The sequence below is a fragment of the Schistocerca cancellata genome, chromosome 5, assembly GCF_023864275.1.
Source record: "Schistocerca cancellata isolate TAMUIC-IGC-003103 chromosome 5, iqSchCanc2.1, whole genome shotgun sequence".
In the NCBI taxonomy this organism is placed as follows: Eukaryota; Metazoa; Arthropoda; class Insecta; order Orthoptera; family Acrididae; genus Schistocerca; species Schistocerca cancellata.
In genome coordinates, this window is record NC_064630.1 from 416,953,162 (window position 1) to 416,978,950 (window position 25,789).

Consider the following 25,789-nt stretch of genomic DNA (forward strand, 5'->3'; position numbering starts at 1 on the left):
AATATATATTGAACTTTATAAACAAATTGCTCCTTGTAGCTTAAGGCTAAATAAAACAGGTAAAATATTGGTATAACTCATTTTGCGTTAGGACTATTGGTTTGCTTGTAATTAGAACTTGCACTCGGGTTTCCATGAGAAAAGATCCGATACTAAGTCCTTTTGGTTCACTATCCGGTGACTGACAATATTGATACAGACGACAGTGCGGCATCATGCAGCTGCTAGGAGAGTTTGCAAATTATACGTAAAATCGTAAACTGATTTTGACCTCTTGGTGGGGAAGAGGTGCCATTGTGGTGACGTGGTGTACTTACAGGTGGAGCCGGTGAGGTTCCCGCAGTAGCGCGAGCCGCCCTCGGGCACGCAGGACTCCATGGCCAGCCAGTCGGTCTGGCAGAAGGCGCCGTCCGAAGGCTGCTTGCCCACCACCAGCTGCTCCGCTGCAACAAGGCGCACCGCAGATCCGATTAGATTAGATGTGCTTTTCGTTCCAATTGATCCATAGTGAGATCATCCTCTTGAACGTGGGACATGTTAGAAAACAAGAATACGCAATAAATACGTACAAAATAAGAACAGATATGCTAATATATCTTCCACAGATCCCAAATAAAGCTGCTGTTGTGGATGTGGGATCGGTAAAAAAAAATCTTAAGCATTTTTATATTTAAAAGGATATAAAACTTGTCATCAAACATTAAATGCTCAAAACTCTTAGGTGCATATGATAATTCTTAAGGTACTGTAGCCACGCATCATCAAATAATAATAAAAAAAATAAAAAAAAATTACAGCACTTGTTTACAATCTACATCTACATCTACATCCATACTCCGCAAGCCACCTGACGGTGTGCGGCGGAGGGTACCCTGGGTACCCCTATCGGTTCTCCCTTCTATTCCAGTCTCGTATTGTTCGTAAAAAGAAGGATTGTCGGTATGCCTCTGTGTGGGCTCTAATCTCTCTGATTGTATCCTCATGGTCTTTTCGCGATACACACGTAGGAGGGAGCAATATACTGCTTGACTCTTCGGTGAAGGTATGTTCTCGAAACTTTTACAAAAGCCCGTACCGAGCTATTGAGCGTCTCTCCTGCAGAGTCTTCCACTGGAGTTTATCTATTATCTCCATAACGCTTTCGCGATTACTAAATGATCCTGTAACGAAGCGCGCTGCTCTCCGTTGGATCTTCTATATCTCTTCTATCAACCCTATCTGGTACGGATCCCACACTGCTGAGCAGTATTCAAGCAGTGGGCGAACAAGCGTACTGTAACCTACTTCCTTTGTTTTCGGATTGCATTTCCTTAGGATTCTTCCAATGAATCTCAGTCTGGCATCTGCTTTACCGACGATGAACTTTATATGATCATTCCATTTTAAATCACTCCTAATGCGTACTCCCAGATAATTTATGGAATTAACTGCTTCCAGTTGCTGACCTGCTATACTGTAGCTAAATGATAAGGGATCTATCTTTCTATGTATTCGCAGCACATTACACTTGTCTACATTGAGATTCAATTGCCATTCCCTGCACCATGCGTCAATTCGCTGCAGATCCTCCTGCATTTCAGTACAATTTTCCATTGTTACAACCTCTCGATACACCACAGCATCATCTGCAAAAAGCCTCAGTGAACTTCCGATGTCATCCACAAGGTCATTTATGTATATTGTGAATAGCAACGGTCCTATGACACTCCCCTGCGGCACACCTGAAATCACTCTTACTTCGGAAGACTTCTCTCCATTGAGAATGACATGCTGCGTTCTGTTATCTAGGAACTCTTCAATCCAATCACACAATTGGTCTGATAGTCCATATGCTCTTACTTTGTTCATTAAACGACTGTGGGGAACTGTATCGAACGCCTTGCGGAAGTCAAGAAACACGGCATCTACCTGTGAACCCGTGTCTATGGCCCTCTGAGTCTCGTGGACGAATAGTGCGTGGTAATGATCTCATTACTGCACAAAATTTGCGCAGAAGTCAGATTGTACACAATATTCAAATTATGCGATATTATTAATAACAACATGCATCACTCGGTTCTGCTAAGAAATTCATCGATGGAGCTGAAGTAACTGACCATCAATAAATCCTTTAGACTATTCTCAAACTGAGCTTTTTTATTAGTTAAACTTTTTATGGTTGCTGGCATGTTATTGAAAACGTCTATTGCCGAATAGTGGACAAATTTCTGAACCAAAGTGACTGTAAATCTTTGCCAAAGGTATTCTTATTTGTCGTATTGATTCAATGAACTCAGTTGTTGGCTGGAAAAAAAGATATCTTTTTAATGGCAAATTTCATTAAGCAATAAATATATTGGGAAGCAGTAGTAAGTCTCCTCATTTCATTAAACAGCCCTTTGCAGGACGTTCTAAGTTCATACCACATATAATTCGTATTGGACCTTTTTGGAATCGGAAAATTTTGGCTTGCTTGATAAATTACCCCAGGAAATAATCCCATATGGCACTGTGGAATGAAAGTAAGCATAGTACACTAGCTTTTCTTTATTTTTATACCACCAATGTCTGACAACACTGACATAGCAAATAGAGATTTGTTTAGGCGCTTCAGCAGTCTGTAGTATGCTCCTCCCTGTTAAATTTATTATAAAGCTGTAATCCCATTAACAGTGTCAACTTCTCATATCTGCTGGTCGTGATATTTCAGGCATATATTGGCATGAAAGCTTTTACAAGTTATGAACTGCATATAATATATTTTCTCGAGGTTTAGTGTCAGAGAATTAGTTAGGAACCATTTATTAATGTCCATGAAAATTTTATTAGCCTATCTTTCTAAGGCTGTACTTGATTTACTATTTACTACAATGTTGTATCATCTGCAGACAAAACAACCTTGGCATCTGATAATGTTACTATTGAAAAGTCATTGATATATACAAGAAAAACTAAGGGCCCTAAAATAGAATCTTGGGGGATACCAAATGTTATTGGCTCCCAGTTGGATGATACCTGACAGCTTAATATACGTCTCTTTCCTAGTGGGACTCTGTTTTCTGTCAGAGATATAGGACTTGAACAATTTTGCAGCATTTCCTGTTAGACCACAATATCCTAATGTACTTGGAAGGTTGTTGTGATTTACACAGTCAAATGCATTTGAAAGATCACAAACTATACCATTAGCCTGTAATTTATTATATACATACATCTATCTGTAGATTAGCATATCTGACGCCTACTGAGTAACAACTCACATTGTGCCAACTCTGCAAAAAATACACACGCGAGTAAAGTAAAGTTTTGTGTCGGATATTGCTGTCTGATTATGTTCTTGGTCTCCCTCCGAATCAGAGAAAGCGAGCTCGCAGCTGCAATCACTATCGAGTGCACTAAGACAGCAAGACTTGAGATTCCGACATGAGCAAGACTCCATCGTGTCTCTATAGCCAGACTACTGATCAGAAGTATCCGGATACCCCTATGGATTGTGGAATTCACCGCTAGATGTCACGAGAGGCGGGGAACGTAGTATTGTCAGTAGAGAAGCAGTAGCAGCAGAATGGAGCAGTCAGGATAAATCAGTGAGTTTGTGTGCAGACTAGTCGCTGGATGTCATCTGAGTAACAAATCGTCAGGGACATTTCAATCCCTCTAAAGCTGTTGTCCTAGCCGACTCTTGGTCATGCGACTGTGAGTTGGAAATGCGGAGGAATAGCCACAGCGAAACCAAGACCTGGCTCACCTAATATGTCGATGGACTGGCACCCTCCAGCATTGCAGAGGGTGGTTGCAAAAAGTCGCATGAAAGAAGAAGGAATAACTCGTTAGTCCCAAAGTGCTACCAGCAGTCCAACTAGCACAATGAGTGCACTTAGTCGATGGTACGCAACACTTGAGGTTATCTACATCTACATCCATACTCCGCAAGCCACCTGACGGTGTGCGGCGGAGGGTACCCTGGGTACCCATATCGGTTCTCCCTTCTATTCCAGTCTCGTATTGTTCGTAAAAAGAAGGATTGTCGGTATGCCTCTGTGTGGGCTCTAATCTCTCTGATTGTATCCTCATGGTCTCTTCGCGATACACACGTAGGAGGGAGCAATATACTGCTTGACTCTTCGGTGAAGGTATGTTCTCGAAACTTTTACAAAAGCCCGTACCGAGCTATTGAGCGTCTCTCCTGCAGAGTCTTCCACTGGAGTTTATCTATCATCTCCATAACGCTTTCGCGATTACTAAATGATCCTGTAACGAAGCGCGCTGCTCTCCGTTGGATCTTCTATATCTCTTCTATCAACCCTATCTGGTACGGATCCCACACTGCTGAGCAGTATTCAAGCAGTGGGCGAACAAGCGTACTGTAACCTACTTCCTTTGTTTTCGGATTGCATTTCCTTAGGATTCTTCCAATGAATCTCAGTCTGGCATCTGCTTTACCGACGATCAACATTATATGATCTTATGTAAAGAGTGATGCCACTGAAGAGTGGATGACGGGAAACGAATGCTTTGGAGTGATGAACCACACAGTACCCTGTGAATGGCTTTGGTGAATGACAAGAGAACTTTACCTGCCATCATATATACAGGGTGGTCCACTGATCGTGACCGAGCCAAATATCTCACGAAATAAGCGTCAAACGAAATAACTACATAGAACGGAACTTGTCTAGCTTGAAGGGGGAAACCAGATGGCGCTATGGTTGGCCCACTAGATGGCGCCGCCTCAGGTCAAACGGATATCAACTGCGTTTTTTAAAAATAGGAACCCCATTTCTTATTACATATTCTTGTAGTACGTAAAGAAATATGAATGTTTTAGTTGGACCACTTTTTCGCTTTGTGATAGATGGCGCTGTAATAGTCACAAACGTATAAGTTCGTGGAATCACGTAACATTCCGCCAGCGCGGACGGCATTTGCTTCGTGATACATTATCCGTGTTAAAATGGACCGTTTACCAATTGTGGAAAAGGTCGATATCGTGTTGATGTATGGGTACTGTGATCAAAATGGCCAACGGGCGTGTGATATGTATGACGCTCGGTATCCTGGACGACATCATCCAAGCGTCCGGTCCGTTCGCCGGACAGTTACGTTATTTAAGGAAACAGGAAGTGTTCAGCCACATGAGAAAGGTCAACCACGACCTGCAACAAATGATGATGCCCAAGTACAGGGCTATTACAAATGATTGAAGCGATTTCATAAATTCACTGTAGCTCCATTCATTGACATATGGTCACGACACACTACAGATACGTAGAAAAACTCATAAAGTTTTGTTCGGCTGAAGCCGCACTTCAGGTTTCTGCCGCCAGAGCGCTCGAGAGCACAGTGAGACAAAATGCCGACAGGAGCCGAGAAAGCGTATGTCGTGCTTGAAATGCACTCACATCAGTCAGTCATAACAGTGCAACGACACTTCAGGACGAAGTTCAACAAAGATCCACCAACTGCTAACTCCATTCGGCGATGGTATGCGCAGTTTAAAGCTTCTGGATGCCTCTGTAAGGGGAAATCAACGGGTCGGCCTGCAGTGAGCGAAGAAACGGTTGAACGCGTGCGGGCAAGTTTCACGCGTAGCCCGCGGAAGTCGACGAATAAAGCAAGCAGGGAGCTAAAAGTACCACAGCCGACGGTTTGGAAAATGTTACGGAAAAGGCTAAAGCAGAAGCCTTACCGTTTACAATTGCTACAAGCCCTGACACCCGATGACAAAGTCAAACACTTTGAATTTTCGGCGCAGTTGCAACAGCTCATGGAAGAGGATGCGTTCAGTGCGAAACTTGTTTTCAGTGATGAAGCAACATTTTTTCTTAATGGTGAAGTGAACAGACACAATGTGCGAATCTGGGCGGTAGAGAATCCTCACGCATTCGTGCAGCAAATTCGCAATTCACCGAAAGTTAACGTGTTTTGTGCAATCTCACGGTTTAAAGTTTACGGCCCCTTTTTCTTCTGCGAAAAAAACGTTACAGGACACGTGTATCTGGACATGCTGGAAAATTGGCTCATGCCACAACTGGAGACCGACCGCGCCGACTTCATCTTCCAACAGGATGGTGCTCCACCGCACCTCCATCATGATGTTCGGCATTTCTTAAACAGGAGATTGGAAAACCGATGGATCGGTCGTGGTGGAGATCATGATCAGTAATTCATGTCATGGCCTCCACGCTCTCCCGACTTAACCCCATGCGATTTCTTTCTGTGGGGTTATGTGAAAGATTCAGTGTTTAAACCTCCTCTACCAAGAAACATGCCAGAACTGCGAGCTCGCATCAACGATGCTTTCGAACTCATTGATGGGGACATGCTGCGCCGAGAGTGAGAGGAACTTGATTATCGGCTTGATGTCTGCCGAATCACTAAAGGGGCACATATCCAACATTTGTGAGTGCCTAAAAAAACTTTTTAAAGTTTTTGTATGTGTGTGCAAAGCATTGTGAAAATATCTCAAATAATAAAGTTATTGTAGAGCTGTGAAATCGCTTCAATCATTTGTAATAACCCTGTAGGTGTTTTAGCTGCTGTCGCTGCTAATCCGCACGTCAGTAGTAGACAAACTGTGCGAGAATCGGGAATCTCAAAAACGTCGGTGATGAGAATGCTACATCAACATCGACTGCGCCCCTGCCATATATCTATGCACCAGGAATTGCATGGCGACGACTTTGAACGTCGTGTACAGTTCTGTCGCCGGGCACAATAGAAATTACGGGACGATGACAGATTTTTTGCATGCGTTCTATTTAGCGACGAAGCTTCACCAACAGCGGTAACGTAAACCGGCATAATATGCACTATTGGGCAACGGAAAATCCACGATGGCTGCGACACGTGGAACATCAGTGACCTTGTCGGGTTAATGTATGGTGCGGCATTATTAGAGGAAGGATAATTGGCCCCCATTTTATCGATGGCAACCTAAATGGTGCAATGTATGCAGATTTCCTAGACAATGTAATACTATTACAGCGCCATCTATCACAAAGCGAAAAAAGTGGTCCAACTAAAACATTCATATTTCTTTACGTACTACACGAATACGTAATAAAAATGGGGGTTCCTATTTAAAAAAAACGCAGTTGATATCCGTTTGACCTATGGCAATGCCATCTAGCTGACCAACCATAGCGCTATCTGGTTTCCCCCTTCAAGCTAGACGAGTTTCGTTCTTTGTAGTTTTTTCGTTTGATGCTTATTTCCTGAGATATTTGGGCCGGTCACTAGCAATGGACCACCCTATATAGTGCCAACACTGAAGTACAGACGAGGTGACGTTACAGTATGGAAGATTTTCTCGCGCTTGGAGTATGGTCCCCTTATTGCGCTCAAGAAAATGCTAAATGCGGAAAGATATGAAGACATTTTACGGTACTGTGTACTGATTACAGTAGAGGAACAGTTTGGAGACGATGATGAATTGTATCATCATGATAATGCGCCCTAGCTTAACGCACCGCCTGTGAGGCTATGGTTTGTAGGCCATAAGATTCCTGAAATGGACTGGCCCGTCAAGAGTCCCGTTCTGAACGTAATGGAATACCTTTGCGATGAGTTAGAAGTCGACTTCGCTCCGAAGCCCAGCATACAACATCACCACATTCTCTGGTTTCGGCTGCTAGGGAGAAATGGGTTGCCGTTCTCCCACAGACATTGAGACACCTCTCTGACATTGTTAGCAGTAGAAGTCAGAATGTAGTAAAGCTAAGGGTGGACACACCCCGTATTAATGTCCACAAATAGGTTTCCTGATACTTTTGATCAGATAGTGTGTAAGTTTTCATACAGACAATACCTTAAATGTGCAATTCAAATGAGAATACACAAACGTAACAAGAAAATGAAACAACAACTCAGGAAAATACGAACACCAATTTACAAAACAGGCGTGTGAGCCATCCACTCTGACAACAAGTTGAAATTTTCTGTCTAACAATTTAACAAGAACATTTGTTATACAGAATATTAAAACACACCTCACATTCGTCTCATCAACACGTACAGTAGAGAGCCGAACAATCGATATATTGAGTGCTGTCCTCTATGTCAACATACAGGACGTTTCGTTGTTATGAGGGATGATCGAGAAGTTTCCGGTGCTTATGTACCCTCATCGGTTTCGCGCTGGTTGCATATACACTGTAGCAACACACTCTAGCGGAAACCTTTTGGTCGCCACTTATATACAAGGGTTGCCCAGATAGTAATTCACCGCATTTTTTTCTTCAACAATTCTTTACTGAAAATAATGAGAATTACACACGAAAGAATGGTGTTTTATCTACACACTCTATCTTTCCATGTAATCTCCATCCCGTTCTATGGCCTTCCTCCAACCGAAACAAGGGCTTGTATGCCCTGTCGGTACCAATCCTTGTCGTGGTGACGGAGCCAGTGCTTCACGGTGTGAATCGCCTCCTCAGCGTCCTCAAAATGTCTTCCACGAAGGGCATCGTGTCTGCTTCTGTCCTGGTGAATGACAACATTAGCTCCCTGCAACATGTCAGGTGTGACAGCTGTGAATGGTCTCCCGGACCGCTGCAAATCGTGGAGCTTTCGCCTGGCCGCCTTCTGATGACCTCACCCTCCGTGCCCAGAGACTATCTGTACTTCTGTCGTCAGCAGATGCTCCATAGACTTTGCACGAGCGTTTGTAATATTTGACACAATTTCTTTCTCTGCAGAGATAAATTCAATGCCAGCACGTTGCTTGTAGCGTACATCACCGCGCTCACTCAGGAGGCTTCAAGTAACACATATGTAACGTTTTGCATTCGTAGCTATGTTTTCGGCTGAGAAAAAATGCGATAGGCAACCCTCGCATGCTAACTTGCTATTAGTAAATTTCTTGTGAAAAATAAGTTGGCTCTGAGCACTGTGGGACTTAACATCTATGGTCATCAGTGCCCTAGAACTTAGAACTACGTAAACCTATCTAACCTAAGGACAGCACACAACACCCAGTCATCACGAGGCAGAGAAAATCCCTGACCCCGCCGGGAATCGAACCCGGGAACCCGGGCGTGGGAAGCGAGAACGCTAGAAAAATAAGTGGAAAAATATGTGCGCGTCATAGGATCTGAAGTGATTTGTTATGTAGGTAATTGTTCCGAATGTAGTGGTTGGAAACGTGTTACTCAACGATAAACTATAAACAGATTGCGACGAATCATGATCCGCATCCTGCATTTGCTTAGAACTTTTTTATCCTGGACTTGAAGCAAATGAACACATCTTAGGAAGAAACACGAAAAAGCAATAAAAAATTTTTGCCTTCATGTTAGGCATCTGTCACCAGGATATAGGTTCCCATGACATGCATGGCACTAGTGCATGCTGCCTAGCTCCCAGGAAACCATCGATTTGTCAGCTCTCTAAAAACGTGGCATTTGCGTTAAAGGTGAGGAGCAGCGCTCACTGTGAAAGCGACAGTATATTACTGCTTTTTGCGTGCTGCTATGTAAGCTTGCTTTGAGTCCAGGTTGACAAATTTCCGAACAGTTTCAGGTTATGAATGTAATGCATGGAGAATAGTTAACTCAGTAACACTGTGTCACATTGCAATGTGGCTGTGAACGTATGCTTCATGTCAATATCATTATTTCGTATAGGGCGGTTACCATGTAATCGTTGAGCAACACAGTTCGAATCATCACCTTTAGGGGCATCTAGCTCTCTTAAAAATCACTTTAGACTCTTATGTTATGCATATGTTTTCCTCTGTATTTGTCACAAACAACCTGCTCATGGCGAGTTAGCACATAATAACGAAATATCTTGCATGTTGACCAGAGGATAGCAATCAGTTTGTCAGTTGGTCGGTCCTCTTAATGTATGTGACGATGAGACGAATGTGGCCTGTAGTTTAACGGTATGTGTAGAGCATAATTGTCTAACTAAACTGTCTGGCAAAAAATGTCAGCATTTTCTCACTGTGATTGCCTCTTCCATAAGTGTTATAATGGAGCACTTACTGTTTCAACTCTTTGTTCCATTTGTGTATTTGTATTTTAGATATATATTTTAAGGTATTGCATATATGAGCACCCGTATGTTTTGCAGGCTTGAGAAGGCTTTCATGTACAGATTTTAATGAGGCTAGGAGAGAGGAATTCATTTTACTGACATTTTAGTCAGTTAATGCATCGATTTAAAATATTTCGACGATTTTTTTTCAAAATATTTGTCAGGATAGTAATAATCAAGCTGTTGTACGCTCTAAACTAAGTATCTACCGTATATTTCGGCAGATAAGACGATAGTTGAAGCATAAAAAAGTGCCCAAAATCGGGATCGTCTTAAACGACAGATATAAAACATATATTGAAATTGATATAAATTAAAACCATTATGAAATAAAATAAATCACTCACCAACGCATTTAAAACGCTGCGAAATCCACACACTCATCATCTAAGGAAAGTAGCTCCTCAAGTACATCCTCACTTTCGTTGTTGAGAAGCTCGTCATGTGGGTTCCATTCTGCAACTTGTGAATCGATTCCGCTTCGTCATCAGTATGCCATAATAAATCGTTCTCAGTGCCAGCCATTGCATTTGAAATCCCAAAATTCTTGGACGATTTGACACTGTCTCCACTTTCACTTTTTCCCAGGATTTGATCACGAAATCACACAAAACATCAAGCGATGCAGCACGCATAGCTCCACTTTTCGTATACGACTTTTCGCCACTCATCATCCAATTGTCCCATTGTTCACGCATGAGGTCTTTGAATGGTTTACTCAGAGGAACGTCTAAATGTTGTAGCATCGAAGTCAAACTACCCGTATAACAGCAATCGTAATATCGCTTCGTGCTATGTGATTTTTGGAACTCTCAGTTACGTGACTGAGAAACATATCCAATACCAACTAACTTGGCTGGATTCGTAGAGCACCTGGCCGCCTCTGCCACACATTTTCCATCCACAGGCTTGCACCATTCTCGTCCATTCATCCCTTTTCGTGAAAATGTACAAAAATGTCTAGGGGAAATTTTATTTTAGGAATGGTTTTCCGCTTGAAAATGACTATGGGTTTTAACTTTGTTCTATCTACCATGCCTTAACACTACTGTAAATCTGGTCTTTTCATGGCCTGCAATTCTGCCTTGAACAGCCTTTACACCTTATGTTTCCACAGTTAAATTATTTATCATATCGAAATTCTTTGGTGTTTCATCTATATTTCCAGTATCCGACAGTTTTATTTTTTCTTATACGAATAACACGCTTATGAAAATTCATAATTTTGTTATCAAGATCTTTCGGTAATTTCACTGCAGTTTTTATCTTCTGCCGCATTGCCAGAGTTTTTTCTGTTCACAGAGCGAATGCACCAATCTACTGTTGCTTTAAATTCTTTGCCGTGTTCTGAATTGGCTCGTGCCCACTTCAGTGCGTAAGCCCCTAATCATATTTCTTCTAACAACATAGCAATTCTACCATTCTGCAACGCTATTATCTAAGTCTGGCCAGCAAGCTAGTCCTCTCCTGATAGAACACTTTTTCATTGGAATTTTTTAAACAACATCTTCATTCTTTCACTAATGTCTTCCCGTCTTCTCTTTTTGTCGAAAGCCCTTTGCTGCAGTACAGTTGTTCCATACTTTAGGCTATGTTATGACCTTTAACGTGAATATTGCTTCGTATTTCCTTTTTGCTGGCTGCATCATTAGGCACATTCTACAAGTTTTACGCCCATTACATTTACAATACAAACTATCTGAACATACAACGCAATCTACTACAAAAATACTTATTAGCTGTGCTTATGAGTTCGTTATTCAGCACATGCTTCTACAGACAAAACCGTAGCACTGCTGAAGGAGACCTTTGCCTTATGACGTGTGCAACCAATACAGTTGTCTAGTGGTACAGAGCGGGTATGTCCGCAAAATTGAATAGCCAATACGACGCTTGTACAGGGTGTTACAAAAAGGTACGGACAAACTTTCAGAAAACATTCCTCACACACAAATAAAGAAAAGATGTTATGTGGACATGTGTCAGGAAACGCTTAATTTCCATGTTAGAGCTCATTTTAGTTTCGTCAGTATGTACTGTACTTCCTCGATTCACCGCCAGTTGGCCCAATTGAAGGAAGGTAATGTTGACTTCGGTGCTTGTGTTGACATGCGACTCATTTCTCTACAGTACTAGCATCAAGCACATCAGTACGTAGCATCAACAGGTTAGTGTTCATCACGAACGTGGTTTTGCAGTCAGTGCAATGTTTACAAATGCGGAGTTGGCAGATGCCCATTTCATGTATGGATTAGCACGGGGCAATAGCCGTGGCGCGGTAAATTTGTATCGAGATAGATTTCAGGAACGAAGGTGTCCCGACAGGAAGACGTTCGAAGCAATTGATCGGCGACTTATGGAGCACGAAACATTCCAGCCTATGACTCGCGACTGGGGAAGACCTAGAACGACGAGGACACCTGCAATGGACGAGGCAATTTTTCGTGCAGTTGGCGATAACCCTAATTTCAGCGTCAGAGAAGTTGCTGCTGCACAAGGTAACGTTGACCACGTCACTGTATGGAGAGTGCTACGGGAGAACCAGTTGTTTCCGTACCACGTACAGCGTGTGCAGGCACTATCAGCAACTGATTGGCCTCCACGGGTACACTTCTGCGAATGGCTCATCCAACAATGTGTCAATCCTTACTTCAGTGCAAATGTTCTCTCTACGGATGAGGCTTCATTCCAACGTGATCAAATAGTAAATTTTCACAATCAACATGTGTGGGATGACGAGAATCCGCACGCAATTGTGCAATCACGTCATCAACACAGATTTTCTGTGTACGTTTGGGCAGGCATTGCTGGTGATGTCTTGATTGGGCCCCATGTTCTTCCACCTGCGCTCAATGGAGCACGTTATCATGATTTCATACGGGCCGGCCGCGGTGGCCATGCGGTTCTAGGCGTTTCAGTCAGGAACCGCGCGACTGCTACGGTCGCAGGTTCGAATCCTGCCTCGGGCATGGATGTGTGTGATGTCCTTAGGTTAGTTAGGTTTAAGTAGTTCTAAGTTCTAGGGGACTGATGACCTCAGAGCCATTTGAACCATAGTGCTCAGAGCCATTTGAACCATCATACGGGATACTCTACCTGTGCTGCTAGAACATGTGCCTTTACAAGTACGACACAACATGTGGTTCATGCACGATGGAGCTGCTGCACATTTCAGTCGAAGTGTTCATACGCTTCTCAACAACAGATTCGGTGACCGATGGATTGGTAGAGGCGGACCAATTCCATGGCCTCTACGCTCTCCTGACCTGAACCCTCTTGACTTTCATTTATGGGGGCATTTGAAAGCTCTTGTCTACGCAACCCCGGTACCAAATGTAGAGACTCTTCGTGCTCGTATTTTGGACGGCTGTGATACAATACGCCATTCTCCAGGGCTGCATCAGCGCATCAGGGATTCCATGCGACGGAGGGTGGATGCATGTATCCTCGCTAACGGAGTACATTTTGAACATTTCCTGTAACAAAGTGTTTGAAGTCACGCTGGAACGTTCTGTTGCTGTGTGTTTCCATTCCATGATTAATGTGATTTGAAGAGAAGTAATAAAATGAGCTCTAACATGGAAAGTAAGCGTTTCCGGACACATGTCCACATAACATATTTTCTTTCTTTGTGTGTGAGGAATGTTTCCTGAAAGTTTGGCCGTACCTTTTTGTAACACCCTGTATAAATGGTCAATATCATTACCCAAATCAGTGCGTGTATTATTATCCAGATGATCATTGTCCTAAACTAAAAACTTACAGGTTATTGATAGCTGGGGATCGTTTTTAGGACGTGCTGAAAGTTATTTCCTTTGACTCGATCGTTTGTACGTTCATGTGCACTAAAATGTTTACCTGTGTTTTTTTTTTTTTTACTCAAAACCGAATGTACTATCCTCTATTCTAAAAAGGTTGAACTGAAATTCCTATTGCGAACAGCGTGACTCAGTGCACACATTTTCATAAAGACAAAAATAACTGGTATTCACTGTGTAGGAAATTAAATCAAAACAGTTGCTCAAAAACCACTACCAAAATCTAACTGTTCACTACCCAAAAAATTGAAACACCGAAATTACGTAGCAACACTATAGAACACACACTGTTCGCTGGCCCATTAAAATTCTGAATTACAAAGAAAATGGTTAGAATCTGCGCACTGAGTACGTGAGATTAGAAACGAAAGAACCAACAAAATATTAAAATAATTTCACTTGAAAAATTACAGCATAATCAGCAGCAACAGCACAGCATGACGTAATCGCGCCAGCTAAAATATACTACAGTGAAACTGAACTACTGGGAGAAAGATTGGAACGATTTTATCATATCAAGAAACTTCTTATCTGAAATGAAAATACTAATCCGTTTAGTATAATGACAATGCGGTATTTTAAACTATTACTTCACAGATACTAAGACTCCCAGAAAACCAAAAACTTTACTCTCTTTACAAAAATCTTTTACGATTATGCAGACTGAAACGAATCAAACTGAAATGACCTAAACTGAAGTTGGGACGTGGACTGTTCTGTTGCAAGAATAGCTAACATTATCAGTACGCGCCAGCAAAAATTTGCTATTGCCTTAAAACATATCCAATAATGCAAACCCGTTCTCTCTGTTCCGTAAATGCTGCGTCTTTAAGTCCTTTTAACAGATTAATAATCCCTAACAATTTTCTTCAACAGAATTCTCCTCCAATATGCACTATGCTAAAAAGCTCCGCTAGCTTACTTACTCCATGTCCAACAGTCGACTATTCTTCGCTCTAGAACTGAGCCACAGATGCACAAGTTCAGAGATAGTACTGTCACTGCAGTAAGTCGACTATTCCACAGAAGTCACACTCAACTGCTTCGCTCTCGTAGCATGAAGTTTCCACTCATTCTGAACCTACCCGCAAATGAATGTCCAATCCTACCATATATGTACACCTCTCAGAGCATACAGAGAACTATATATCTTTGACGAAAATTTGTCGACGCCTTATCTGGAGGTCATCTTATCCATCGAAATGTAAGGTAATAAGTCAACAAGTCAACTTGTTGATCGCGACAAGGATGAAGGTCTTCATGTTCATCGGCGTGTCAGTACTCATTGCACACGCTGGTGGGGAAGTGACAAATATAACAGTTACCATATGCAAGTCCGCTGGTTTGATGCTTCATACTTTTTCTGTATTTGGCCATCTTTCAGACTTACTCCCCATGTTTTAGATTATTTATGATTAATGTGAGTGGAGGGAAACTAAGAGTTGAATGCAATAAGGTGGTTCGAATGTTTGTAGGTTGCAGTCGTTTTTCAGAGATAAAGAGGCTTGTACTGAATAGACTAGCATGGAGAGCTACGTCAAACATGTCAGACTGAAAACAACAAACAACAAGAACAACAACATTATTAATGAAATTAACTGCACTGAAATGGCTTAATGGGTCGATAAGGATAAAATCAATGAAGATGCAGTGACGTGGAATTTTATCAGCACAAACTGTTCACAGATACTGAACCTGTAGTTTAATGAATTTATTGACAACTGAAAATCTGTAACAGACAGGGTTTCGAACCCGTGTTTCCTGCTTAGGGTATGTGGGAATAGCACCACTGGGGGAGCGAGATATCAGAGGCAGTGAAGGCTTGAGACAAGCATGGGGGCGCGCCCAGATAGCCTAATTGTGTTCGTAAGACTGCTTGAGATAACCAGGAAAAACGTGTTCGAGTCGGGATCCGGTACGCATTTTCGATATCAGAACATACCTATGACATTTTCGTATTTGTAATTAACTACAAATTGTAAAATGGACGACGTTTTTTCAAGGATTGCAGGATATTTCCACCTTTCTCCGTCATTTTTTTGTGAGTCAACAGGCAGATATCAGACTGTAAATCTCAAGGTTCCTGATTCGCTCACTGGCTACTCCTATGTCACTGCTGCTGCTCATTATGGGTTTAAGGAGGTCAAATACCTAAGATTACAGCCTCGTTCATTCCCCAGGTCGGCATTCTTTTTAAACATATATAAACCTTTATATACAAATGTAGCAATTAAATTGTTGTAGTGCAAAGGAATTATTGATATTTTAAAAGACAAATTCTTTTTTACCTTTGTACGCTCGTTTGTGACAATTTTTACTTTTCGTTTCGCTTTCCAGTCCTTTTTTAGCGACTGTCTTTGCTTATTAGGCCTGAAATTAGTTCTTGGCATGTGCATATAATGTTTATTGCATTGAACGAAATATCTCGCTGAAAACATACTGTTAGCAAACAAAAGTAGGAAAGACAATTATTTCTAGTCACGTACGAGTGTTATGGGCAGAGTGACAATTATTGTGACATGTATTGTGGATCAGACATGTCTATAGAAAATATTTGTTCAGATGAAAACTGATTTTATAAACATTATTTTTTCTGTTGTTTTTAGCATTATTTATTTGAGACAAGATATACGGTTTCAGTTGATTTGAAAAGGACGCATGTTCGTCGCCCATGAACGGCAAAGCAATATGCGTATTGAGTTATATTTCGGAGGTGCGAAAACCGACTTTGTATATGATCAAGATAAGGTGAAGCAAAATATGCTTAGCTGGAAATTCAACTGTACGCTGCTGAGGTGATAATGATGTTATACCTATTGGGAACATTACATTTAGGCAGAAATAGGAGAAGAACGGTGGTTTTCACTTAGATAAACGAGTAGTCATATAGTACATTTATACATAGAAACACTATCTAAATATAAAGTTATATGAAGAAAACACAAATTACATATACTGATAATCTGTAATGATAAACACTGTTGTTACGTTGTCACACGTTTGTTAGGCATATAATCCGTGTACCCCATGTGTCTGCATCTAGAGTAAATTCGATCTCCAAGTGTGTAGTGTGGGTACCATCCCAGTAATCGGCTAGTGGGATGTGGAAAACCGCCTAAAAACCACATCCAGTCTCGTTGGCACACTGCTCAGCATAAGTGATCCGCTGGTGGACTTCAACCGGAGCTGTCGCCTTTCTCTGTGTCCCAGCAGCGGGCTCTTCAACGTGTATGCCCATCTGAACGTGTACTTGTTAGTTTGTCTTTCACCTAGCTAGGTGGGGCAATGGTAAGGCATTGGTCTCGCGCTCTGGAGGAAGGTGGTTTCAGTCTCTGTCTCGCCATTAAGATTTTCATTTTCCTTGATTGCTGCGATGGTTCGTTCGAAACTCCACGTCCGAGTTCATTTCTTCCAGTGCCAAACAACTTGTTACACTGTGATCTGGATCACACGTGAAACTAGAGGTGAACTACTAACTGGCCTTCTAAGCCCATACCCAGATCAAAACAATGTCATCTCCAATAGAACACTGGATAAAGCTTAAGAAACGCCATGCTGATTAAGCCATCGTTTGGATTGATGACTGCTGTGGTTTACTCACACAGGATTTGAAGTTGAAAGGAGTAGGGGTTCAGATGCCCACCAGCCACCCGTTTTAGTATTTCATGGTCTCCCGAAAACCATTTCAGAGAAATTCTGGGCTGGTTGATTTGATAATGGCAGAACGATACCTTCCTCAGTTCTTTTCCAAACGAACTTCATGTCATCAGGGACGACCAGATATTAAACTAAACTCCTCTTCCTCCTCCAGTAGGACAGTGGCTAATGGTTAAAAAACAAACGTTTGGACTGGTGACTGTTGCTGTTTACTCACACAGGATTTGGAGATGGAAGGAATGGGGTCCATACTAGGGCGCTAGATGAAATCTCAATATATCGATATTTTTTCCAAAAAATATCGATATGTACGTGCGACATAGTTTTCACTGATATATCGATACCAAAATGGCAATACTGAGTGCATATATCTTTATTTTATGTTTTTTTCGCAATTCACAAAATATTTGAAGTTGTTCTTCTGAAACTGTAGTAGAACATAAAAACAATTTTTAACCAAGCTAAAGTGCTGTTTCTTCACACTGGCGATCTTCAAAAACAGTAGCTGAAACTGATTAACACGTATCTAAATGACAAGATTGGTCTTTATGGTGGGCTGAGACTTGTGATGAAAAATGCTGACGTAATCGGCGATCGGCGCTACCAACACAAACTGCAACGTTTAGCTTCACCAAACAATTTCTGCACTACACCTGTTAGGTCGCGCCGGCCGGAGTGGCCGAGCGGGTCTAGGTGCTACAGTCTGGAACCGCGCGACCGCTGCGGTCGCAGGTTCGAATCCTGCCTCGGGCATGGATGTGTGTGATGTCCTTAGGTTAATGAGGTTTAAGTAGATCTAAGTTCTAGGGGACTGATGACCTGAGAAGTTAAGTCCCATAGTTCTCAGAGCCATTTGAACCATTTGTTAGGTCTCTGACGTTTGCAAAAATGAAAATACAGGGAAGTCGACATGCAATGTTCCTGACAAATCCAATATGTGACGAAACCGAACGACAGACCCATCGGACAACTTTTATTGTGCCACTTATCTGCATTTACCATCGAATGCAAAGTGGTTATCGCCAAGCATGAAGTGCATTGTTTTCCTTTCAGTTCTTGCTCTAAGAGGGATAAGCAGGCTGCTATCTTGCTGATGTACAGAATATCTAGTAATACATCAACACTTAAATATACACTTATAAAACAGCAGTATATTTATCATGTGCAACAGTAATTTTTTTGTTCAATATGTCGGTGTTTCTTCCATCGATATATCGATAATATCTTTCGATGTGTCGAGAGCCGATAGTAACATTTTTTCAATTATCGATATATCAGGTACCCGATATTTTTAAAAATAATAACAGTCCCAGTTCAGACGCCCTCTAACCATCCTGTTTGAGGATTTCATGGTCTCCAGAAAATCATTTCACTGAAATTCAGGGATGGCTGCTTTAATAATGGCAGAACAATACCTTCTTCAGTTCTTTCCCAGATGAACTTAATGACATCGGACACGACGAATTAGTTAACTTAAACCTTCTCACCTCCCTCCTTACTCATGAAATAAAGGGTAGGTAATTGCCATTCTTTCTAAGAAACATTTTTTTTAGCTGAAGTGGTTCCCATCACGGCTACGCTTTTGTTTCACGGTTGTTCGAGGCACTTGTATAGCTTCTGCTCATCTTTTTCAAACTTCACTTTAGTACTGTAGATAAACGTTTCGGCATCACTGGGACATTTCATACCATGATTTAGTGTGAAAGAATTGTGATGCCTTGATTGACAGTTGGGTACATTGGAGCCAAATTTTTTATCTAGTAAACGGTCTAGTACGAGATACAGATGCAAGAATATGGTTAAGAAAAAACTCTGACAATTACAAGAAGGTCGCTAAGTGTGCTTCGTCGCAGTGATATGACTTGTTTTAAGGTTATATGTCCCGTCGACATAATGCTAACTCATATGGATAGGGATCGAAAACGTATTGTCCATAATACTGTTGAACTGAATATAGTAGCATACGCAGCAGGTGAAACTCACGGAGCAGAAAGGCAGCAAAGCTTCTTTATCTTGTTCCTTCAGAATGCGCATTCTGCCTCATAAACACGGTCACCTTTCTCAAGGGAAATTAACATACGGTGTGAAGCTGAAGTAATTTGAGATACGATTAGTTACGTAATTATTTTCAAGTTAAGTGTAACAGTCGCACGATATGTGGTATAAATGTGTGGTACCAACCAGCGTACAAACTAGCTATACATGACTGGCTAGCAAAGATAGTGTGCCTACATGCATGCTAATCACACAACTTAATGCTCTTTGGTTAATACGGAAAATCAACGTATTACTTTTCCAAATTATGTATTCTTTCCGCACTTGAAGTAACAATGAGAAACATTTTGAACAACTCAACAATAGATTCACTTAATACTGTTACGTCGTAATAGCGTTAAGTGTTATGTACTTATTCTGCAAACGTGCGCAGCCTGTTGCGGTACGGCTTGATGTTTTGAGGAAACGCAAGTCGTGGAAAACAGTCATTCAAGGCTAAAGATTAGTTTGCAACTGAACTCTCGTTTGTGATATATACAATGATAGAGTATGACTGGTTTCCATTCTGTTCACAGCTTTTTACGACATTTTATGTCCCTGGGTCAATGCATGGTGCACTGCTTTCTAAGTCAGTGCAAGTTCAGTGAAGAATGATGTAGCTTATCTTTCCTTTTGGTCTTGTATTTTTAGACACAACTGTTACTTTCAAATCGTAATCAGCCCTTCATTAAAAATGTCATTAGAAAAAGTGTGTGTCGTGACATTGCTACTGAAATACTTTAGTCCTCAAAGAGGCATCTACAAATATATGTCGATGAACACTACTTCGTTCTCACTGATAACTTCTGAGAAATAAACACTTTCTCTCCTAGGATAATTTGCCCATGAATGTCTTCAGGTATCAAGCATAGAAAACATGAAAAGTATATTGGCATTCTGCTTTTGTTTGTTTGCGATAAAATGCGATAGTTATTTGAACAGGTCAGCAAGGGGTTCTTTTTTTTCAGGAGAGAACAACTTCATAATTCTAATCATATTTCAAGTAAAACGCAGTGTTTCATAAAATCTGATGAAATTCAAATACCTCCACTGAGACTTAATCCAACAGGATTGTTAAAAACCATGCAGTAACAGTTCTAAGCAACGCGTATGGGAATGGACTCGCGTAGGTCATATGTCACGGAGACCGGTTGTCTCAGGATGCAGTTTATGCACATAATATGGTCATATGTGTCAGCTAATACTGTCGTATCCAAAGACGTGACATGTGAGACCTTTGTGTTTGTGGGTCTGAAAGAAGCCCAAGCGAAAGCGGTCTAGCTCGTTGTCTTCTGGGTTGCTTGCCTTTGCACTTTCGACATTGTGTTTTACGTCGTAAACTGCCGCTAACTGTTTTCTTTCACGACTCCTGTTTCAGTCTTGCTGTCCCAGATATGTGACGTAGTCTTTTAGGAGCTGGAAACGCATTCCCTAGGAAAAACGTTTAAATTTTGGTCTGAAACTTCTGGTCTTAGCTTTTCAGCCTTTCGTCAGTCTTAAGATCTACTGCAATATATCCGCTTAGATCTGATAGATGCCTTCAGATGTGCAGAACAACCTCAGTCTAACATATAGTCGCGACCACTCGCGGATCCCGAGCATGCACCCTGGGTGTTCACAGATTTTTAGATTCAGATACATATGAGAGCGTGAAATTAATATCTGCTGCATAACAGTTACGCTATATTTATACAACTGCAGACATTGCCAACAACAATAATAATAATATGTAAAAATTGTGTGAAAATGACACAAGAGAGCAGGAGAAAGATACTTTCTCGACAATCCTTAGGGGGCCTATAGAAAAAATCCTAAGAAGAAAGGAACTGATTGTCATGGGGGATATAACTGGAGGCGTAGGAATTAGAGAATTATATACGATAGTGGAAAAACATGGAGAGACAAAATTAATAATAAATAAATAATGACAATGGAGAACGATTGATTGAAATTTGTGAACACCAACACATTTTTGAAACGCAAGGATATTCATAAATATATTTGGCAATAGAGTATTAGAGAGCTTCGTTCTGTAATAGATTTTATAATCATCAGACAGACAAGTAGTTTCAACGCAGCAGATGTTAGATCTTACAGATGAGCTCAGTGTGGATCAGACCAATATCTAGTAAAAATGAATAGTTTGTGGTCATGGAAGAAGGAAAGAATGATATAAAACTAAAACAAACTCAACTGAGAAAGCTCAACATCTACACTTTAATATTGATAGGCTACAAAATGAAAGTATACGAGCATTCTTTGCTGCCAGAAGGAAGTACAGAGATAATATATGACTACATAAAAACCATTGTTACAAATAGAGAGAGGCTGGGCGTAAGGGGAACGGCCACAGCCGTACAGCAGATGGTGGTCGGAGGAAGCAGAGGTGGCAATCAAAGAAAAGAGGAACGCATTCAACCAGTGGCTGAATGATAAATCGGAAACAACAAGAAAACTATGAAGTGGGAAAAAGGTAAGGATTACAACGAATGAAACATGGGAAAGGAAATGCGCCAATGTCAAAAGCAAACTAGGATTTGGCCAGTATTAAAAGGGCGGCTTCGACAAGCGACGAAAGCCAAAACCAATCTTCAACTGATGACACCAAAGGAACCGGAAGAACGTTTCCGGAAATTATTAACTGAGGATGGAAAAGAATATCTGAAAGAAGGAACAGTGGAATGAAAGGAACAGGAAGGGAATGAGATCCAAATTTTAGAAAGCGAGGTGAGTAAGGTGTTAAGAACAGGGAAGAATTGTAAATCACCTGGACGAGGCAGTATCAGTATCCAGCTCTTAAAATATGATGGTGAGAAAATAGTGAAACTAATAACACGGTTATTCAGTAAAACTCGAATTATCGAAGAATTTTTGTTATTAAAACATTAAGAGAATTTTTGGGAAAATAATTAAAAATAAGTTGGTAATAAATTTTAAAACCCAGGATAACAATGTGGCTTCATAACTGATAGACATGCGTAGACCATATTTTCACATTACGACAAATCTTAGAGAAACGTAGGGAAAAATAAAAAATATTGGATTAATTTTCATAGATTTAGGAAAAGCATACGATACTGTTGCGAGAAAACTACTTTGGAAAGTATTACATATGGTGAACACAAAGGGTACTTTAAATAAAATAATACAAGAAATATATAAAGATAACATACTTGTATATCAAGTGAAAATTGGTAATACACTTCCACAGAAATTTAGAACAAGCAAGAGTCTGTTACAAGGCTGTCCCCTGTCACCCACATTATTTCAAATCAACGTAGGCATAAGTCTTAAGTAAATGCAATGGTATGCGGCTAGAAATTAAAGATGGAATTTATTTACATCACCTACTATTTGCTGATGATCAAGCAGTTATAGCGCAAGGTTGGCAGGATGCAACTTATTTATGTAATCAGTTAGCAATGGAATACAGAAACTAGCGATTAAAGATTAATTATCAGAATACCTCACTAATGATCCACATGATTTATACATGAGGGGAAAGAGAATTAAGAAGGTCAGTACCTTCTGTTATTTGAGATCCATTTTATAGATGGAGGTAAAATCAGAGGTAGAAACAAATAAAAGAATTAGCAATGGAAGGGAGGTCTTTGGGACGCTCAGCTCAATCTTAAGTGGCAGAAATGTAATAACCGAACCAAAAGAATCATATATATATCGATACTGGAGAGCATGTTTATGTATAGATTGGAGGCATGGCCTACTAATCTGAAAAACGCAAAAAAAAAAAAAAAACCTGCAAGCAGAAGAAATGGCCTTACGGAGAAGATCAGCAAGAATTTCTAGAAAAGAGACTATAAGAAACGATGAAATAATAAAGAGAATGGAAGTAAGAGAAAGACTACATGACGTGATGAAAAAAAGGAAGCTACAATGGTACGGGCATGTAAGAAGACTGGAGGAAGCCAGAATACCGAAAATGATCGTGGAATGGGAACCGGAAGGAAAGAAGAGAAGAGGACTCCCTATGACCACCTGGCTCCAAAATGAACAATTAACGACGAGAAGAACTGGCGCAGAGTAAGAAGATATACAAGATCGCAACTCCTGGAGGGATGCCCTGAGGAGATCAATTAAGATCTTATGTAACAGATGTAATAATTTCCGATTATTTGTTATGTTGGACGAAAACTTTTGTACAGAGGAAAATCAAAGGTAATATTCAGCATCAAAGTGCCATTTTGCACATGGTATTGTGCGATGTAGCGTGAACATAGTTCTACTGTACTGAATGCTACTGCATTTGGTAAATGTTAGTAGATCCTATGATGGAAGCATAAGAGTGTGTTCTAGTTGATTTTAAATTTTTTTTGCAGTGGGAGGATGACTGCTGTGCAGTGATTTTTGCTAAAATGTATTGTTTGTAGTAGGTGCTAATGGCGTGTGAGCACATTTGTGTGACTACTGTTGCACTTTTATCATTTCCAAGGGAGAATGCTTTAGAGTTTAGACGCTAAGCCTACAAAGCATAATCAGTTGCAAGAAGCGTCACCACTCACAGCACAGAGACATACTCATTTCGTGTCAAGATGTAATAAAGTAATACCAATTCTGTAAAAGGCTGCTAACATCCAATTCTCCATTAAATGCGAGAAACTATGAAAAACTTATGCAGTCTAAAATAAAGTAGAAGAAGGACAATGGACTGGTACTTGAAAACGCATTTATCGAGCTGTTCACACACTGTGACGAAACCAGGTTCTGGTTTATATGAAGAAAAAAAAAGGAATTATTAAATTATTTACTCCACCCGCTATTATTAAAGCATGCAAAAATAAAGTAGCGTAAAGTAACATATTCACAATGCAATTCAAGGAGTGCATTACACACAAGAAGTCGTAATGAGGAACACAATGGGATGAAAGCAGCTTCTGAGTCATTCAAGGTCAGATGATACTGAGGTTTCATCACATGCTAAGGTGCCACTGTTTCCACTTGCTAATGGTATACAGTCGAAAATTGCAATACTGTGTTATACAAATAAATAGTTTTGCAGTCAAAAGGCGACAAAGACAACATTTACAAAATTTTGCATGACTGTCCCAGCTATGAGAAGTTAACCTTAGTTTTTGAGTGAGATTTCACGAATACATTACTTTGCAAAGTCACAGAAAACTCTTTGATCTCGAGGCGCATGCTTCATACATCATGGTAGGCCTTGTAATCTAGAGGTATTTGCCATGTGAATCGCGTATTTGGAATTGAGAGTACGGATTTTCGAACTTACGTAACGCGGAATCAATTTTTCACTTCCCATGTTACACCATTCAACCATTTGAGCAAGGATGCCACTGTTTGTTTGAGGTCTTCATCGTTTGTGCACTGTTTTCCACCCAAAAATCCCTTTATTTTTGGGAATAATAGAAACCATTTGGCGCACAGTCAGGACTGTAAGGAGGATCTCCAGAAATTTCCCAGTTAAGTCGTTGAACTTCCTACTGTGTTTGTGCTGACACATGAGGCCGTATTGTCATGAATTAAAATTACCCTTACTGACAACATTCCACGTCTTTGTTTCGAATGGCGCACCAGAGCTGTCGAAGAGATTCACAATAAACGACTGAACTGATAGTTTCTCTTCTTGGCATGAACTCCACGTCGATCAAGCCCTTTCGGTCCCAAAAAACTGTTGCTATACTTTCTCGTATTCAAAGTTCATTGCCTGGCTACATCGAGTGGTGCTGTCGTTCTGTTTCCGTATCGTAACATGGCCCTTGCTCTTCTGATGAAGAGCCAACACAAGAAGCAAGAAGGCGGTGCGGGATCGCGGACAGTTATCGTATGCCGGTCATACAGTACTGATTAACAATCGCCCCCCCCCCTCTCTCTCTCTCTTTACTGCTGGTTATTAACCAAGCATGGCGCACTGCCGCAAACTACGTTGGTGACTTCCGGTAAGCTTCCGCAATCCACATGGAAGTAACGGCTACCGTTAGCTGAAGCGGCAATTGGTTCACGGGGACATAGCAGAGGCCGACGTGAACCTTGTTGCGAAAAATTTTAGGGTACACCACAGTCTTAATACATACAGACACGACACTACTACTCATTTTTACCACTTTTGTATACGACATCGGAAGAGCGCGAGTAGTACAGTTGATATTGATATGTAACATAGTTTTTACAGTAAGGAGCGTAAGGCGTACCATAAAAATTGGCAGTAACTAAACAATGATAGAACATTTGTCTCAGTTTAGTTTCCCTAGGACCTACGGAGGTACAAACAGTACATTAAAGGA

General features: G+C 40.9%; 1 protein-coding gene across 1 annotated transcript in view; it reads right to left on the reverse strand.

Moving 5' to 3' along the window:
• The window catches only part of LOC126188574 (neuropilin-1a-like), a gene marked incomplete at its 5' end in the record, with an annotated part of 276,952 nt that overhangs the window by 126,025 nt on the left and 125,138 nt on the right, over positions 1 to 25,789 (reverse strand). Inside the window, one exon of the mRNA XM_049930176.1 lies at positions 318 to 443. Coding sequence (XP_049786133.1) covers positions 318 to 443 — 126 coding nt within the window. The remainder of the gene's footprint in view (positions 1 to 317; positions 444 to 25,789) is intronic.